General features: G+C 35.1%; 1 protein-coding gene across 1 annotated transcript; it reads right to left on the bottom strand.

Annotated features, from left to right (window-relative positions):
- Positions 1-6,916: 6,916 nt before the first annotated feature.
- Positions 6,917-18,503, bottom strand: LOC118061825 (pleiotropic drug resistance protein 1-like). The gene is made up of 27 exons (XM_073406716.1): positions 18,251-18,503; positions 18,069-18,141; positions 17,899-17,990; positions 13,630-13,909; positions 13,278-13,398; positions 13,076-13,164; positions 12,894-12,978; positions 12,644-12,803; positions 12,472-12,548; positions 12,184-12,237; positions 11,995-12,085; positions 11,606-11,907; positions 11,258-11,539; positions 10,855-11,171; positions 10,596-10,756; positions 10,427-10,530; positions 10,176-10,338; positions 9,986-10,102; positions 9,757-9,896; positions 9,327-9,659; positions 8,705-8,995; positions 8,534-8,617; positions 8,296-8,429; positions 7,962-8,189; positions 7,696-7,867; positions 7,344-7,598; positions 6,917-7,239 (listed from the first exon to the last, which is right to left on the bottom strand). Exons 1-27 carry the CDS (start codon positions 18,501-18,503, stop codon positions 6,982-6,984), a joined length of 4,716 nt encoding a protein of 1,571 aa, XP_073262817.1. The 3' UTR covers positions 6,917-6,981.
- Between the last annotated feature and the right edge of the window lie 619 nt (positions 18,504-19,122).

The following is a 19,122-nucleotide window of genomic DNA, read 5'->3' as shown; positions in this document are numbered from 1 at the left end:
TTTTTTTGTTGTCTTCTCTTTCCCTCTCTCCGTTCTGTTCCTCTTCTTCCTCTATGGTTCTGCTGGCTTTGGCAGCGTTGATGGTGGCAGGATGGCGATGGCAGCGACTGGGTAGCCCGGTGACTGCGGTTGTGCTTCTTCTCTGCGGTGCAGCGACACCAACGTCTATGTCTTATTTTCCTCTCGTCGGTTTGCTATTCCTACTTTGCTTTCCCTACACCTATCTCCTCTTCTGATCTCAACTTTTCCCCCGTCAACTTTCAACTCCTCCTTTTTCTCCTTCCCTTCCTCCCTCTGTTCTCAAGTGCTTCCTTTTGTTTTTTGTTTTTGTTTAAGTTTGCTGGTGGTGGCGTTTGTTTCTCTTTAAACCCTTCTTCCCTGTCAACATCTCCCCTGTTTTTTCTTCCCTCTAGTTTCTACTTTCGGTCTCTTTCTTTTCCCTGTTGTTTCTCTCTTTCAGTCTCACCTCTTTTTCTCTCCAATAACTAGCAGTCTCTCTCACAGTCTCCCTCACTTTCTCTTTCAAACAAAATCCTTCCCCGCTCTCCAACTTTTTCTCCTCCCTCATCCAGCACTCCCTCCTCTGGTATTTATAGGCAAAGGAGGGGAGGGTCACCTTACCCCTGTCATGGCGCAGGGTAAGGTAATCAACTGAGGGGTTGTTCGCAGGGTATGGCGCTTTCAACACGAGGACATGGTGGTGTCAGTGAAGAGACAAGCCAGGTCGTCGTTGGTTTTTCGGGTTTTGGGAGAGAAAGAGGGGGGAACGAAAGACAGAGGAAAACGGCTTCTTCTTCCCCTACTCTCTTCGTGTGCAAGGGAAGAAGAAAGCTTATGGTGCCGTTCACAACGGCACCGTTTGCTTCTTCATTTTTTTTTTTTTGGGAAAAGCATGAAATGGCGCCGTTTTGACCAAAACGAGTCGTTTCATTTAAATGAAAACAGGCACCAAAATGCATCCAATTTCATATCAGCCCTTCAATTTGCGCGCTTTTTCATTGTAGTCCTTCGTTTTGGATTTGTTTAATCAAGTCCTTAATTGGCCATCAAACTTCAATATGCATTCAATTAAGCCCCTGATTTGACCAAATCAACTCTAAAAAAAGATAATTTGACCCCAGAACTTTAATTTCTTCCAATTAAAACCCAAATTGACTTAAAAATCAAATTTTCTTGCAATCAAACCCTCCAATAATTAAATTAAACCTTCAATAAAGTTTAATTGAGTCCATAATTTGTACTTTTCTTCCTCAAATAAAATGTTCTTAATCAATAGGGCTCTCACTAGTCAATGATATACCATCAAATTTTGACATTTGTATTTTTGAACCTCCTCAACCAATTTTTGACTGTTTTTTTGGTGCTCTGGCATCCTCTTTTCATTGATATATTTTTTGATATATTATTATTATTTTTTTTCAATTTTTTTAATAAATTTTTTTTTCTCTTTTATTATGCGAGGACCCAAAAAAGAATTACAACAGTCGTCGTCGTCGTTGTCGTCGTCTTCATCATCTTCTCTTGAAGAACTTGAGAGAATTTCCATTGAATTAACTGTTTCTCCAATTAGAAAGAAAAATGCTTATTTGTAAAAATCTACTTTTCTTTGAAAATTAAGATAACGAACCGTGTAATAATAATGGTACATATAGGAGAACAGGATGGCGACTAGTTCAATGAAATCAACCTAGCTATATTGAAGTGTCATAGATCGTAGAGATTTCGTTAGCCAACATGTTTTCATCTAAAAACAATAACGGAAATCTTGTAATGTTTTGAGTTTAAAGGGATAGAAAAAGGCAACAATGCCCTTGGAGGCTTAAAGAGAGAGTTTAAATAAATAAGGGTATTGTAGAAATTGAATAAACATAATAAATATAAAAAGAAAGAAAAAAACAAGAAGAGACCTGCAAAATTTTGAGAGAGAGTCGCAGGAGTGAAGGGAGAAATAAGAAGAAGAAGAGAAAAAGGGAAAGATAAGGGAAATAAAAGGAGTTAAAGGAAAATAAGTTAAAAGGGTAAGATTTATGCTTTAATGTGTATAATATGTTTTCTTTAGCTTTAAATTTCGGTTTTGATGAATGTTAGGGTTTTGAAAATTTGTGTTTTGGGTTTAATTTATGAATTAAATTGAATGTTAGGGGTTGATTGTTGTGAGTAATGAATTGTTAAGTTGAATTTGAGATATTGTAGATAACAATGATGATTTTAAGTTATAATTTGTTTGAATGCTGAATTTATGTTAGAAATCAGGGGAAAGAACAGTAGGTTTCTGTTGAAATTTTGGATTGGAGGTTGAAGATGATGAAAATTCAATTTGGTCCCTTAATTTGCGAAAATTACAGTTTAGTCCCCAAACTTTGGAAAATTACAAATTGGTCCTTGGAGCATATTCCGAGATTCTGAAAAGAATAACATATGAATTATGGGCAGAAATACTGTATAGTTATGAAATTTTAAAACTTTCAATTTGGTCCTCCAATTTGACAAAAATTACCATTTGACCCTAAAACTTTCGTAAAATACCAGAATGGTCCCTGGAGCATAATGAGATATCCTGGACCGAATTGAGGATTAATTATGGTCAGAATTCAAGTATATTCATGGATTTATGACAAATTTTAGTTTGGTCCTCCATTTGATAAAAATTACAATTTAACCCTAAAAATATGGAAAATTTCCAGAATGGTCCCTGGAGCATAATTAGAGGTTCTGGACAGAAATGAGGATGAATTATGGACATGATTCCACTATAGTCATGAAATTATGTTATGTTTAGTTTGGTCCTCCAATTAAACGAAAGTTACAATTTGGCCCTAAAAATATAATAAATTCCAGATTAGTCCCTAGCTGTAATATTAGCTTTTTCAGATTGGTTTGATGAATAAATAAGGGTTATTTAGTGAATTATTATCAAGTCTTATTATTTATTTTATTATGGATTAGATTTCAGGAAAACCGTTGATTCTTAGGTTTTTAGGAAAATAAATAGTTTAGCCTAAGAACATATAGAGTTATAGGATAAACCCTTAGTTAAGTGTATGAAATAAGTTATATGTTTCCCGGATCAAAGACCGGCACATAGGCAAGGTTCCCCTCCAAGGTTCCAAACCTATGCGAACCCAAACTTACATACAATCCTATCCTTTAAACAACTCAATTAGAGTTTAACACAGCATTAACAACAAACTAACTTCATAATGTAATTCCATTGTCTTAATACAAGAGTTAATATAATTCATAATTTTGGAGCACTAACTTGACAAAAAGGAAGGTACAAATTACAACCAAAAAGCAGGTTCAGAAGGTTCAACAAAAGTAACCTGCTATCAAGCTATAAGCCTGAAAAGAATAATAATGAGAGGGTGAGTTCAACAACTCAGTTAGTAGATAATATTCAATATACACACACGAGGTAATACAACAATAAGAATATATATACAATTATGGCTCTAGGTTCTTATAGGAAGGTTTCTCAAATAGGCCATAACAAAAAGATGGTAAAGTTTGTCAGAAAATTAAAATGCAATGAGCATGAGGCTTCATACTGTGGGATGATCAGTCCACATAGGTTGGTGACTCCCCCGACTAACTAGGGTTCAGATACAATGTGCACAAAGACTAACACTACCCTGTTAGCATGGGTATTCTGACTAACATACCATAAGTTCATAATCATAATCAAACAAACATATTCATATCTCAAAGCTCAACTCATGACATCAATCAAATGAGGAGCTATCAATTCAGAAGTCAATTCAAAATATATACTAGTTCATATCAAGAATTCAGATTCAATGATTGGTCATGCTGTATCATAACAAGGATAATAATCAACATATATACTATCAAGAAGCATGATCTAATTCATATTAACAAATCAAATATTTATAATATTTCTTATGCATATGGAAAATTATCCACTCACCTGCATATGGAAAATTATTCACTCACCTAACTCAAAAGTAAACAGCACTCAAAAGCTTATACCGAAGGAAATCCTACTGACGTCCTACCGGTAGAATATCAAGATTATTTGAATACAAAGGAGACATATTCAAAAACAACTCAAAAGAACATTTAACCTATTTAATACACTTAACTAAGGGTGTATTCCGTAACCCTATATGTTTTTGAACTAACTAGTTAATTTTCTTAAAAACCTAAAATTTAACGGTTTTCCCAAAATCTAATCCATAATAAAACAACTAATAAAATTGGTAATAATTCACTAAATAACCCTTAATTATTCATCAAACTAATCTGTAAAATCTAATATTATAGCTAGGGACTAATATGGAATTTATCATATTTGAGGGCCAAATTGTAATTTTCATCTAATTGGAGGACCAAACTAAACATATCATAAATTCATGACTATAGTGGAATTATGTCCATACTTTAGCCTCAATTCTGTCCAGAATATCTCATTATGCTCCAGAGACCATTCTGGAATTTTATCAAATTTTTAGGGTCAAATTGTAATTTTTGTCAAATTGGAGGACCAAATTGAAAGTGTTAAATTTTCATATCTATACAGTAATTCTGCCCATAATTCATATGTTATTCTGTTCAGAATCTCGGAATATGCTCCAGGGACCAATTTGTAATTTTCCAAAGTTTGGGGACTAAACTGTATTTTTTTTGCAAATTGAGGGACCAAATTGAATTTTCATCATCTTCAACCTCCAATCCAGAATTTTAACAGAAAACCCACTGTTCTCTCCAAATTTCTAACTCAAATTAACCATTCAAACAAAATCATAACTCAAAATCATTATCTTTGAATTCAATCTCTCAAAATCAATCAAATAATCAAATACCCACAACAATTAACTCTATAACATTCAAATTAAATCATCAATCAAACCCAAAACACAAACTTCATAACCCTAACATTTATCCAAACCGAAATTAAAGCTTAATTAACACATATTTATACATAGTCTTACCTTTTTACTTATTTCCTCCAACTCCTTTCTATTTCCTTTCTAATTTCCCTCTTTTCTCTTCTTCTTCTTCTTCTTCTTCTTCTTCCTCCCTTCTTTCTCATGGTTTGTTCTTTAAATTTTCAGATCCCTCTTTCTTTTTCTATTTATATCTATCAACTATTTATCCAATTACTACTATACCCTTCATTTAATTATACTTACTTCTAAGCCACCAAGGGCTTTCTAGCCTTTTCCTATATCTTTTAATACAAAACATCACATTGTTAGTCTTTGTGCACATCGTATCTGAACTTTAGTTGGTCGGGGGAGTCACCAACTTGTGTGGACTGATCATCCCATAGTACGGAGCTTCATGGTCATTGCATTTTGATTTTTTGACGAGCTTTACTTTATAATCTTCTTGTTATGGCCTATTTGAGAAATCTTCCTATAAGAACCTAGAGCCATAATTGTATATATATTCTCATTTTTGTATTACCTCATATGTGTGTGTATTGAATATTATCTACTCACTGAGTTGTTGAACTTACCCTCTCATTATTTATCATTTTCAGGCTTATAGCTTGATAGCAGGTCATTTTTGTTAAACCTTCTGAACCTACTTTTTTGTTGTAATTTGTACCTTTCTTTTATGTCAAGTTAGTGCTCCAAAACTATGAATTGTATTAACTATTATATTAAAACAATAAAATTGTATTATAAGAAGTTAATTTTGTTATTAATGTTGTGTTGAACTCTGATTGAGTTGTTTAAAGGATAAGTTTGTATATAAGTTTGGGTTCGCAAAGATATAGAACCTTGAAAGGGAACCCTGTCTATGTGCCGGTCATGGATCCAGAATTCAGGTCGTGACAAATCTAGACCTCAAACAAGGCTTTGATTGATATAGATAGACAATCTTTTATTATATTCCCAGTTTTTGATCTCTAGCCAATGGTTACCAATGAGAACCATCAGTTTATGAGTTAGAGGTAACAAGAAAATAGTAACATACGCTACTAGTTTATGAAAAACGTGAGCCAACAACTCTTTATAATAGAAATTCAACATATAATTAGTCGTCCAAGCCTAGAAGTGTTTGAATTGTTTTTGTTTTTTTATTTCAATTCTTTATTCAAGCCCTCCTTTTTAGTGTATTTTTTGTTTGTGTTAATTTTTTACTTAAGTTTTAATTAAGACCTTTCCTTTTCTTAATTGATGACCATTCAATTAAACAAAAAGTAGATTCCAAAAGATAAGGTTATTAAATCTGATAAGGAATATGATCTAAGTTATGAGTTATATGGATTGGCGTAATTGAACCCAAGTCTATAGAAAACATCGTCACCCATTTTTTTTATATAAAGAAAAGGTTGGATTGACATTGTTTTAATTAAAAAAAAAAAAACTGAGTTTTGGCCTAGTCGACATAGTTAACTTAGCCATATCTTAGGACCCGAGTTCACCCAAAATGTCATCATGCTAATATTTATAAGAAAATTAAAATGACGACATCTATAAATTTTCTAGTGAAGCTTGGTTTTGGGCATTTAAGAAACAAGTTTGGTCAAGGGGCCTCTAAGTTGACCTATACTATTTAAAGATATATATTTTTTTAATATAACAAATGTCTTGTTTATTTTTATTTTAAAGTGTCAAAGATTTTATTTTATTAACGTGGATGTCCGGGTTAGCTTGCACGCACTTGGATTAATCCTACAGGCCCTAAAGTTAATGATCATGTAAGCTTCCAGTGACCCTAAGGTTTGTAGAACTTGAACTGGTAATCTTTAAAGAGCAAATCTAGGATCTAACCAATTGAGCTACATCTCTCAGGATTCAAAGATTATTTTTGTATCTTAGTGGTGGTGGTTGCTTTGATTTTTATTAAATGAATGACATCCAACAACTTTTTTTTTTTTTGTGTGTGTGCGCACATGTTATGGATATTAATGAAAGAAGGTGTTAAAGTAGCAAGTTATTTTAGATTCACAATCAAAAAAGAAAAAAAAAAGGTGAAGCTTATTATATATGTGTATAAAGAAAATTTCTATCGCCTTTGGAAGTTGAAGGCCTTGATAGCGGCGGCAAATAGGAAAGCAAAGAGGACTGTCCAGCCAAGAACCGCGGCTGCAACTACTCCGAGAAAATCATGGTCGAATCCGAAATAGTCCTTCACAAATTGTTTCACTGTTTGAGTTTCGGTGAGGTCTTTCTGTATATCTCCAAACTGTGATACAAGCAATCCATACAAGGACCATGATACTGGACAAGCCCAATAGTACCATCTCCACCATATAGGAATGCTCTGTTACAGACCGAAGCACAAAAATGAATCACAAAATTATTCCACAAGGTAACCCGACACTACGGAGATTTTGAATTTGAAATGATAAGATAGCGAACACTTACGGGCCGAGGAACTATAAACCCTGAGAATAGGTTCCATATTCCGTAAAATGCAGAGGAAACTATGGCAGCAATGTGGTGGTTTGGAGTTATTGCAACAGCCATCATTCCGTAGAAGGTGAAGTATAATAATGTGAAGTACATAAAGAACAGGTACCAGAAGAACTTCGCAGCAGTCCATTCAAATCCAATCATCGCATAAACTATAAAGCCATAGGCTGAAGCTTGAACAAAAACATATGGAAGCTCGATCAGGACCTGCAACACACAAGATGGAAGTTTGGTTAAGAAAACATGCATAACATTCTACTTGACGACAAGTGAAGTCTCTGTAACGCCTGATGAATTGTGTTACCTGTGCAAAGGCATAGGGCAAAGCTGAATACATTCCGGCAGCTCTTTCCCTGTAGAAGACAGTTCTCTCAACAGCCACCACTGGCTGGACGGATGATGCGTTTTGGACACCAATGAAGAAAACAGCTGCATACATCGAACCCATTGCATTCAAAAGATCTTGGGTGTTATTCCTACAGTTTGTGAGAGAAATTAGATCAGCACGTCGAAGCAAATCATCAAAGTCTGAACTTTTAAATTGTTTCATAGAACCCCGTTGTGGCTTACAATTTGGATCCAAGGTCCCAGAACATTGTCCCGAACATCAACGCTATAAAGGTTGTGAAAAGAAATCTCACGGCAGTGTATGGTGGATTCCTCCAATATGACCAATGTTGCTTCCATAAGCAAGCCATACATTGTGTGAAAAATGATGTTGAGTACTTCGTAGGGAAACAAAGGTCTGTGGAGCCAGGAGCAGGTGTGCTGAATCCCGCAATGAGAGCTTTGTTTCTCCTGAATTATGTCACACACCATCCACAAATTTTCGACAAATTCATCACCAAATTCTTAATTAGCATGTTTTTCAGTTTGTACCACTTAGCCAAGTACTTTATCTGACCTGAACAGATCTGAATTCTTGTAAATGTTAGAAAAATCAACCTCCAAAGCCATTTCTTGTGCTGAACTAGAAACTTCCAGCATCCAAGTTGCTGGATTATAACCATCTTTAATTTTGCTGACTCCTTCAATTGCCTTCACAAATAGAAAGGTATATGACTTAGTCGATGGTTAGTCTGAGTATAGGTCTGAAGATACAACTGTTTGTGTTATTTGATAATTAATCACGTCAAGCATACCTCAAAATATTTTATTAGATGGGTAGAATGGCGACCCAGAGGCCCCACATATATCTCTTGTCCTCCTCGCTTCATCAGGAATAGCTACATGCCATTTTAAATAATGCAGATTGTTATGGTGATAAAATCATGGCAAAGTTCTGATAGAGATAATTTGCTAACATTTCTTACCTCATCAAAAGCTTCAAATATGTCAATACTGGGCTGATGGATGGTGCAAACAACTGTTCTTCCTGTGTCCACAGTGTTCCTAACTGTTCTCATCACAATGGCAGCGGCTCTAGCATCTAGCCCAGAAGTTGGCTCATCCATGAATATGATAGAAGGGTTTGCAACTAGCTCAACTGCAATGGTTAGCCGCTTGCGCTGCTCAGTGGACAAACCATTCACACCAGGCAACCCCACTAATGCATGGCGCAATGGATTCAACTCCTCAAGATCCATGACTTCCTCAATGAACATCTGGACGCAATTTTGGCAAAGTATAGGTTAATTGGGCGTGTCTGGCTGAATTGAATTGAATTGAAGCTTTCTAGCACCATCACCACAAATATCAACTTCACCAGTACCCTTCTTAGCTATTTAGAACAGGTTCAGTGATCTTGATCACAGGATAAAATATAAAATGGAAATGCATGTTCAACCAGGGAATGCTGATTAAGTGATTGAACTTGATCAGATGACAAGCAAGCCAAAAAGGAAACAAGAACGATATAAAGAAAATTTCACAGAACCCTAACATGCACAACGATTCCCAGATGCCTAAAACATATTTAAGGCAGACAGCACCTACCCTTCTGGTTTCAGAGTCAACTTCAGGTGGTAGACGAAGCCAAGCTGAGTAGAGTAAGGATTCATAAACCGTAACTTGTGGAGAGTGAATGTCATTTTGCTCACAGTATCCAGAAACTCTAGCAAAAGTTTCTTGCTTCTTGGGGTACCCTGAAATTTTGATTTCTCCGTCAATATATCCACCAGTTTTCCTACCAGCCAACACATCCATCAAAGTTGTTTTTCCAGCACCACTAACACCCATCAAAGCTGTAAGGACACCAGGCCTGAAAGCTCCATTCACACCATTCAAAAGCACCAATCTATCTTCAACAACTCCTTGAACTTTCATTTCCTGAAAATTTCAATACCACTATGATCAGTTTTGTCAGGTTCTCAGAATCATATCACATCAAAGTGAGATATAATCCTACTTTACTAAATCTCAATACCTGTGGCATGTCAACGGAGTAAATAACGTCATCAAATGTGATGGAATGTGGTTCAAATGGAAGAACCATTCCTTTCTTCCTGTTACTGCTGACATCTCCAATAGCCTCTGAACTAGCTCTGCTAATTCCAACTCCACCCTCTGTTGGGAAGTGAAATTATATTGGTAATGAGTACCCAATAGCTTAAAAAATGGAGGACAAACACACTTAATTAATGGAGTTGTTTTACCTCTGTTAGTTCCGTGACTACTTCCATGGTTTGATAACTGAATAGCTCGTTTGGTTTTGCGACCAGATTCATCACTTTCAGGCTCTTCAGATATGACAGCCTGAGGCTTATCAAATGCTGCCAACATGATTTGCAGCAAATTAAAATAAGATCCAACTTTCAAGAGGTGTGAATTTGAGAAGTTAACGACACTTGCCATTGAGGAAAGTGAGAGCCAAAACGAAGCAAAGATTGAATAGTAGTATGAATCCTACTGTCGCCCCTGTTCCTATCCAATACCAATATGCTTCTGTAAAGAACCCACGACTCTTCAAAACTTGGATTCCTAGTGGTTCTGTGGAGCCTGCAGGAATCTGTGATTCGAAAAATAACTTCAGATACCAGTTGATTATTGAGAGCCGAAGGCACAAATATACAAACGGTGAGTTAAAGAAACCATACATGACTCCAACTATTTCCAAGGAACTCATTCACTACTATTGCGTTCTGCCCGTACATCAATGGTGAAATCCAGTAACCCCATATCCACCATTTCTTTATTTGCTCTGTTCCATTAAACAAAAAACATAGAAGATGAATTCCTCCAAGTACAATAGTACACTCATCATACCTCTTGACAAGACGAAGCCACCCAATGCAAAAATTGCAAGGAGCACAAATGACCCGAAGGTGTTGGCAACAATCATGTTCCTTCCAACTGCAGCAATAAATCGAAATAGTGCAGATGCCATCTGGTTAATTAGCACAAGCACCAGGTACAGCTTAAAAAGCCTGCAAAAAATGAAAGAAAGAAACACAACCTTGTTATAACAGCTGGATCAGAATGGATTCTGGTACAAGTTTAGAGAAAATTAAGAATTCTTATTTACCTCGCAATGTTCGGATCAAATCCGATTACATAATAGGTTATGAACACCCAAGTAGCAACTTCAACAAATGAAATGGGAATTTTCAGGATCCATGAAGGAATTGAATATGCCAATGGAGGAAAGAATAGGAGTCCCCTATGCTTGTAAAATACAGGAAGCTTGGCGATGGTCGAAGATTGCTCTGCCGTACCATTAAACATGATCGCGGCCACGGTGAAGAACAAAGCACCAGTATAAATTCCACCATCCGAGACTGTATCTCGATGCATATTGGTCCGGAAGAAGAGTGTCATTGAAATGATTGCCAATATTGTAAGCTGATATGAAGAGAAAAGGTGTCACGCTGTACGCAAAATTCGAAAGTGAAAGAAACTTAGATATTGTAATGACAGTCGATAATTACTTGGGATATCCTGAAGATGTAGACAAATGAGTTCCTCTTCATGAGCAAGTATTCTCTTGAGAAGTTAGCTTTAAGCAGATCCATCTTTCCAGCTCCATACTTTTTGTTTGCCAATGCCGCTGGATGGTTCTTGGTCTTGTCAAATGGGATTGAAAGCTCCTCTATGATCCTTCGTCCCACGCTGAATGATTGAAATGCCTCAGCAAATTCGTTGACGATGACAAACTTGTAAGGCTGATCTTTACGTGCCCAGTACTGCTCTTGATCTTTCCTTGATGTCACCTGCAATGAATTCATTTATTATGATAACACACAGGCGCCAAACACAACTGCCTTCTTTTTGCTTACTTCTTGCAGAAAATCTGCCACGCCTTTTCTTTCAGGACACTGGAAGCCCATATGTTCAAAAAATCCAAGCACATTTTCACGAGGACCCTGGTACACAATTTGGCCATCTGACAGGAGAATAATGTCATCAAAGAGGTCATAAGTCTCCGGTGCTGGCTGGAGAAGCGAGATGACGGCAGTGCAATTGAGAATGTGAATAGTTTGCTTTAATGAGTTCACAATTTGGTGAGTTGTTGAGCTGTCCAAGCCAGTAGAAATCTCATCCATAAACAATGCCCTTGATGGTCCGACCAGCATTTCACCTATGATCCATTACTGAAGATTAGTTGAACGAAAAAAACAATGTAATTGGTCCCTGATATTAGGATTGGACTAATTGAAAACGTTACCAGTTGTAACACGCTTCCTTTGCCCTCCAGAGATACCCCTTATCATTTCATCCCCCACCATGGTGTCTGCGCAGACTTCCAATCCTAACATCTGTAATTTTTAGAGAAGGCACAAAAAATTGAAGGGATATCATTTTTCATGGTTTCTGAAGATTTTAATGATGCTAGAGTACTGCACACTGATACTACCTTTAAGACATAGTCGGTGATGACATTGGCCTCTTCAGCTTGTATTGCTACTGCCTGCAATATCAGAAACAGCAGAAATTGTAACTTCTTATAACAGTTCTAGTCAAAGATCAAGAGATTTAATAAATTGGTGAAGTAAAAAGAAGGGCCTTTAAATACAGTTTTAAATATCAAATGATAAGAACATTGATGGACTGAAGAACGATGTTGTTTTATAAAAATGTTTCTGTGTCCTTTCCTTGTCATTTTTCAAACAATTATACAGAAATTAATAATACCTTTCCTCACCTTCATGAAGACATCAACATCAGGATCAGGCTTAATGTTGGCTTCTTTCTCTCTTCTGGACAACTCCGCCAACATCTCTGTCAAATGCCAAGATTTTCTCGAGTTATTGATCACCAGAGCAACTTATGATTCTGATGGAAAATGCAAAGAGAGTTTAGTCCATTATTCTAACCATGCAAGTATCCAACCCCTTGGCACCTGGCAGAGAACGCCAAAGTTTCCCTTACGGTCATTTCTCCTATGTGGAGATCATGTTGACTGATATAGGCTGCTGTTCTTTGTGGTACAAACTCATTCATCTCATGACCATTGTAAGTCACACGACCAGAAAGCTACACGAGAGAATCCAGCTTTTCAAATTAAACAGAAAATTAAAACCTAATCCTCATGGATTATACAAATTTACAAGAATATATCACAACCTTCAGACTGGGATCGAGTTTTCCAGCCAATGCCAACAACAGTGTGGTCTTCCCAGAACTTGGAGGACCCAAAAGCAAAGTCAATCTATAACATGTACATCAATAACACAAGAATTAAGAATCGGCTACTAATTATTGAAGGAATTTGTAAGCAAACAGATTTTAGATCATGATCATCTTACCTTGATGGTCTGACGATTCCGCTAACATCCTTAAGGATGGTGAATGGTTTCTTTCTATTTGGAAGGATATGAAGAGAAATTAATGAACCCTTCAGAATTGATAGAAAGGTGATTAGTTGACAAGAAAAGCATGACCAAATAAAAAAGAAGTATCATGTTTCATTAGCAATAACTGATGTTAAATGTTTGCTAATGTCGTTACCTCTATTATATTAAATATGAACTTAGCAAATGAAGGCAAAGCACTACGTCCTACATGAGCTTCAGCTCCAATATTTAGATGCTCGTACCGAACCTCAATTGTTGGAAACTGAATTCCAACCCTGAAACACCAAAAATTACAGAAAAATCAAGAGCTTCAACAGGCAAAACAGAGTTCCTCTGTATTCCAAGGAAAAGGAGGGAGAACAAAATCCATCTTTTCTTTTTAGATCAATCCCTTGTCAAGTTATGTCATAGAAGTACAGGTTTCGATCCAAGAGCTTGATTCCTTTCTAACATTTTAAAACAAAGTAAATGCACATACCAAAAGAGAAACGAGGAGAATATTTTACCTTTCAATACGACTCTTGAGCTTCCACAAGAACTTCTCATTATCCTCGTCTGCAGCTTTGACCAGCCTTTCCAGCAGCTGTTTTCTCTCTTGGACTCCAAGGTTTTCAATATCCACCTCACTAATTACACCTCTTGATGCACTCATCAATATACCTTTCCTTAAACGATCATAAGTAGGTAGTTTCTCAAGTGCTGCCCATTTTATAGCCTCTTCATCATCTTCTTCTCTTGAAGATAAAGAAAATGCTTCCACGGTAGTGTTTCTCCATACCGAAGAACCTGATTTGAGAAAGTAAGTAGAAAAATATTTTACCATTACAGAGATTTGAGTAAATGAGAACAAGATAAGATAGCATGGACTTTTACTAGATTTTAATAACAGTAATAGAAATTTCTACATTACAGAGATTTTCATAACGGTAATGTATCACAAAAGATATTGCTATCAGATTCAGGTCTAAAAAGCCTGTACTTGAGAGAGCTTGTTCATGAGTTAATACATGGAAACCTCTCCTAACGCAATCTCCACTATAAAGTGAGAGAAAGTAAGTAATGTAATTTAACATCGACATCATTTCCTAGAATTCTATTCTAACACTAATTTATAAGTTCACACAAAAAATGAAGCAGTGTGTATAGGTTTCTGGTGAGAAGAAGGCAAAGTCCAAGAAAACCAAAGGAGTAGATAGACCAGTGATCCTCTAGTTGGTTATATGCTAATGAAGTTTTATGATCTGTCCAAGAAGTTCAATGATAGTATTAACACAAAAAAAAAGGTTTTGTATTATTAAGAAGATTTAGGAAAAGAGTTTCCCTAAGCGTTTTTATTGTAATAGAGTTTAGTTTCAAGAAAACCATCCCATGACACCAAATGGAACTAGAATTCACGTTGTTGTTCTTCGTGCGTGGGAGATAGGGCAGATATTATATGTCCCACAATATGCAACAATGCAAAATGAAGAGATATGAAGGATGACTTTTTTCACAAAAAAAAAAAAATTCAAGATTACAAAATTTTTTATAAAAAAATCAAAATCGTAATTCATAATATTTTGTATTTGTAATAATCTAACTATAAAATTTTTATTTTATATTATTCAAATTTAATAATTATTGTGAAAAAAGTTATATTACTAAGAAAATCTTTATATTAGATTTATAATAAAAATTAAATTCATGATACTAATAAAATATGAAAATATAAAAAAAATAATTTTAATCTTTTATATTGCAAAAAAGTGCTTGCATATAAAAATATATATTATATATGTCCTTTTTTTTATTTAAAAAACAATAGGAAAATTATGAGGAATTTTCTAAAATGTGTTCTTCAAAATTAGAGCAAATTTAGAAAACTAGTTTTTCTATTTCTAGAAGGAGAAATATTCTATTTGACCATTGAGGTTTTTGTTTTCCTTTTTCTTACTCCAATTTTCAAAAATAAAAACTTATTCTATTTTTTAACAATCTCTTGTTTTTTTTATATATTTAAGGAGAATTTCTCTACCATATTTGTTTGCTAGAAAGTCACATATCCGTATTATGTCCATTACATATGTCTCATACGACATCGCGACGAGCAATATGATAAAAAAGGGTAAAATTAAAAGTAGAGGCCGCCACCTAATTTTATAATAACTAGGAACTTTAACTTGATTTTATTCGAAATTCTAAATAAGGGGTTGATTATATAATATAAAAGATATAATCATCTTATTCATCATATCTAGGGTAAGTTAAATTGTTGTTTGTTTTGAAATGATAAATGTTTGTTGCACTAACCTATTTTGACAAAAGATAGGCATTGGACTTGACATAAACATGTATTTTTCAATTCAAATATATGTTAATTAATCATCAATGATATGAGCTAAGAATGAGTCATCTCATTCTAATTTAAACTCTCAATTATATCACAGACAATATGCCACAATGAAAATAAAAATAGCAATCACCTAGAAACATGAATTTATACCCACCAATTTTATTACCTGATAGTCAACATTTAAATATAGAAATCAATAACGAGTAGCCTAATTTTAGGTTGAGTTCTCAAATAAAAAACAATTGATACATTGTTATTAAATATAAGTCTCAACACAACTCCACAAATATATCCACATGTCCGGAAAAAAAAATCGCTCACATATTAAAAATATTTCAATACAACTCAATTAATGTAAACAAATGTAATCTAAAAAAAAAAATCACACCTCACAAATTACTTAAAAAAAAAACAAATAAAGACAATATTCAACAATACATTTAAAAATTTAAAAACTACCAAATATGATGCAAATAATTCGAAAAATAAGTAAATCACACATTAGAGTTTAAAATTAACCTTTAAAAATCATTGGAGTCGGTTGGAACTTGACTCGGAAGGTCGAAACGAGGCGAAACAGTGCTAGAAAATAAAACAATGTTGGCGCATGTACAAAACATGTGGTGGAACTATAGGTGTTATGGAATGTTTTTCTCACTCATAAGCGTGTCGGGGGGCGTGAACTAGTCCACAGGTTGCCCCTCCTCTCCTTCTCGCCTTCTAACCGGTGATGTATGTCACTACTGCTCATGGTGGGAGATTAGTGGCTGCAAAGTTTGGTTTGTCTTCTCCTCTTTTCTGCAACAATTTTTAGGATTGTTTTTTTATTAATAATTTTTTCTTTTGTCAGCTAGGTTTTTCTTTGCAAGAATCTCCTCCATCATTTTTTGTGTGTGTCCCCTTTCTCTTTGTGTTTTCTTCTTTATTTATATTTCCCAGGATCGTTTGCAAAACATGAAAAACGAAACTGTAAAAATAATATTAGGTAATTATATTATTTCCTTCTTGACCATGGATTCTAATTAATTAAGTTTCCTTTTCTTAATGAGTAGGATATCTATCAATAGTTTTCTAATTTTGCTTGATCCTAGAATTTATTTATTTTTGCATAATCACCCATTATTATTTTTAAGTCTCTACTCTTCTTGGTCCCTTGTTCTCTCTTCTTCTTATTTCACTCCCTAAACTCTTTTTTCTTTCTTTTTTTATGTGCCAAAAATTGAATTTGACTGAAAATATAATTTTTGGAAACATATAAAAAAATTAGTGGTAAAAAATAGGTTATAACAATTGTTTCCTATTTACAATACATACAACACAAAGTCATTGTAATTTTTTGTTTTTTTTTTACTTTGTATAGGGAGTTTGTAAAGAAAAGAAAGATAACACAAGAAAATTGAAATGGATCCCGATAATTAGGTGACCAACATTAATACAAAATCTAAATAGGGCCAAATTGTTCTTAATAGAAATTTTTTTAAATAGGTCAAGAATATTAGGTGACTAACCTCGAAATGAGAATTAAAAATGAGTCAAAGTCGCTAGTTGACCAAACTTATCATGAAATTTAAATTTTAAAAATAGGAAAAAATTGTTAGGTGACAAGCCTCGAAATGAGAATTAAAAATGGGTGAAAATTATAGGTGACCAATCTTTTCATTGAATTTAAATTAAAAAAAGGATCAAATTGTGTTAGGTGACCAACCTTGTCATAAAATTTAAATTAAAAAAAAAATATAGATCAAGATAGTTAGGTGACCAATCTTGATGGCAAGGAACCCATTTTCAACTCCTTTATTCACTCGAAAACACCTAAAAAAACCATTGAAACCTCAATATACTCATTCATAACCTCAAGTGAGACTCTAAGCTTCCTAAAAATGAGAAGACTTGTTGCTACCCAATTTTTGACCCATGTTTTGATAAATTTTCAAAAAAAAAATAAATAAGGGTTTACATGCAGCGCTAACATAGAGCATCAGGGCTAATATTAAGGAAGTAATATGTCAAGGAGATAATTATTGAATCATATATAATTACTGCAATATACAATATCATAGATATATGATTTAATTCGTGCTAGTTATGGAAAATAATCACTGCAATATAAAATATCATATATATATATATATAGGATTTGTTGGTGTTGGTTATAAAATACAATCTCTACAATAATTATAGCAATATTTCCTTAAATAGTACATGTAAAGATTTTCTATATAAGTGAACCTCCAACCATATACACTAGGGGGAGAATTAAAGGAATGGCACACAGAAAACCCTAAAGAAACCCATATTTATCAAGCCAACCATCCATCCCTAGGGGGCGAGAGAGAAAAAAAAAACCAAAATTGATGCCCCTCCCCAGCTTTTCCCCTATCTTCTTCTCCTCCCTCAGCCCCTACACGCACGACCTTCCCTCTTTAGTTGAACACAAACTCACGGTTTTCTCTCCCAACCAAGAGGCAGTTGCCGCCCTCCCTCTCCACAACAGCCGTCACTGTTCCTCCCCCTTTCTCATCCAAAACTTTCCCTCTGCACACAAGCTTCTCTTCTCCCTTCGCCAAACCTTACTCCCCTAGCTTGCAACAACCATGAACACCACTTACAGACCTTCCTTCTCTGTCAACACAACCCCAGGAAACAACTCTCCACTCATCCCATCTCTTCCTTAGCTCAGCCCCGCCTAATAACATTCAAAACCAGAAGCCACATCCAACCCTTCCACCGATAGTAACAGAGAAGCAACACCAGAACCGCAGACCGACCTCCCTCAAAAAATCCCAGCAGCTAGCAGCACCACCTCTGCTGAACCATGGCCAACACCAACAATAACCAAACACAAGTTGAGCCACTTGCCCAGCTGTAGCCTCCTCCGCGGCCATATCCTTCCTCAGCCACAATGATGGAACCAGCAGAATCAGAATCAGCAGAAGCCATACCTTTCCTCAGCTGCAGTAGCAGAATCAGCAGAAGCCATCCTTCCCTTCCAGCAATATGAGAAACAGAGGAGAAATATCGACCAGCCAACGGGCCACCATTTTCCATTTCATCTGCAACCACGTCTGAAACTAGCAACGACAACAGCCTGCAAACCTAACTCCACCGTGAATAGCGAGCAGGGACATCCTTCGTGAGCAGCAACCATTCATCTTCCTCCACTTCGCCTCCAGCCGCTGCCTCGCCAAGTAAGTCTTTCTTTCCCTGTTATGTTTTTGCAATTATGTAAAGGATTTGAGCACTGTGCAAAGGTAAATTAATTACCTTCGCAATGTGCACTGCATGTGTGAGTAATCCACGCATACAAATTCGCAACAATGCCCAGCCTAAAAAAAACGAGTAATATCGTTGGTTTTCTTATGTATTTAGTTTATGATTTGTATTTTTTATATTGTGAAAATACAAATATGATATTAAAATACCTAATTTTCCATGAAATGTTGCAAATAATATATATATATATATATATATATATATTATATATATATAACAAATATGTGAAGTTTTGAAAATATGTTTCCGTATGGATTTCTTAAACACAACAGCAAAAATTATTTTCTTGCATCTCTGGATTTTAAAACATGTTTGTAAGACTTCAAAGGGTATTGGCCAATATTCCAAAAAATACAAAAATCTTATTTTTTTGGGGGAATTTATCTATTATTCA

The sequence above is a fragment of the Populus alba genome, chromosome 1 (assembly GCF_005239225.2).
Source record: "Populus alba chromosome 1, ASM523922v2, whole genome shotgun sequence".
NCBI lineage: Eukaryota > Viridiplantae > Streptophyta > Magnoliopsida > Malpighiales > Salicaceae > Populus > Populus alba.
The sequence above is the reverse complement of the archived record's forward strand: the minus strand, read 5'-3'. Positions and strand labels throughout refer to the sequence as shown.

Coding starts and splice junctions, on each gene's coding strand:
- LOC118061825 (XM_073406716.1), bottom strand. CDS start 18,503: ATGGAAAATGGTGGCCCGTTGGCTGGTCGATATTTCTCCTCTGTTTCT. Junction 13,910..17,898: donor CTTGGTTGGGAGAGAAAACC/GTGAGTTTGTGT, acceptor TTCTCAAATCAG/GTTCTTCGGTATGGAGAAAC. Junction 8,190..8,295: donor AAGAATTCAGATCTGTTCAG/GTCAGATAAAGT, acceptor GACATAATTCAG/GAGAAACAAAGCTCTCATTG.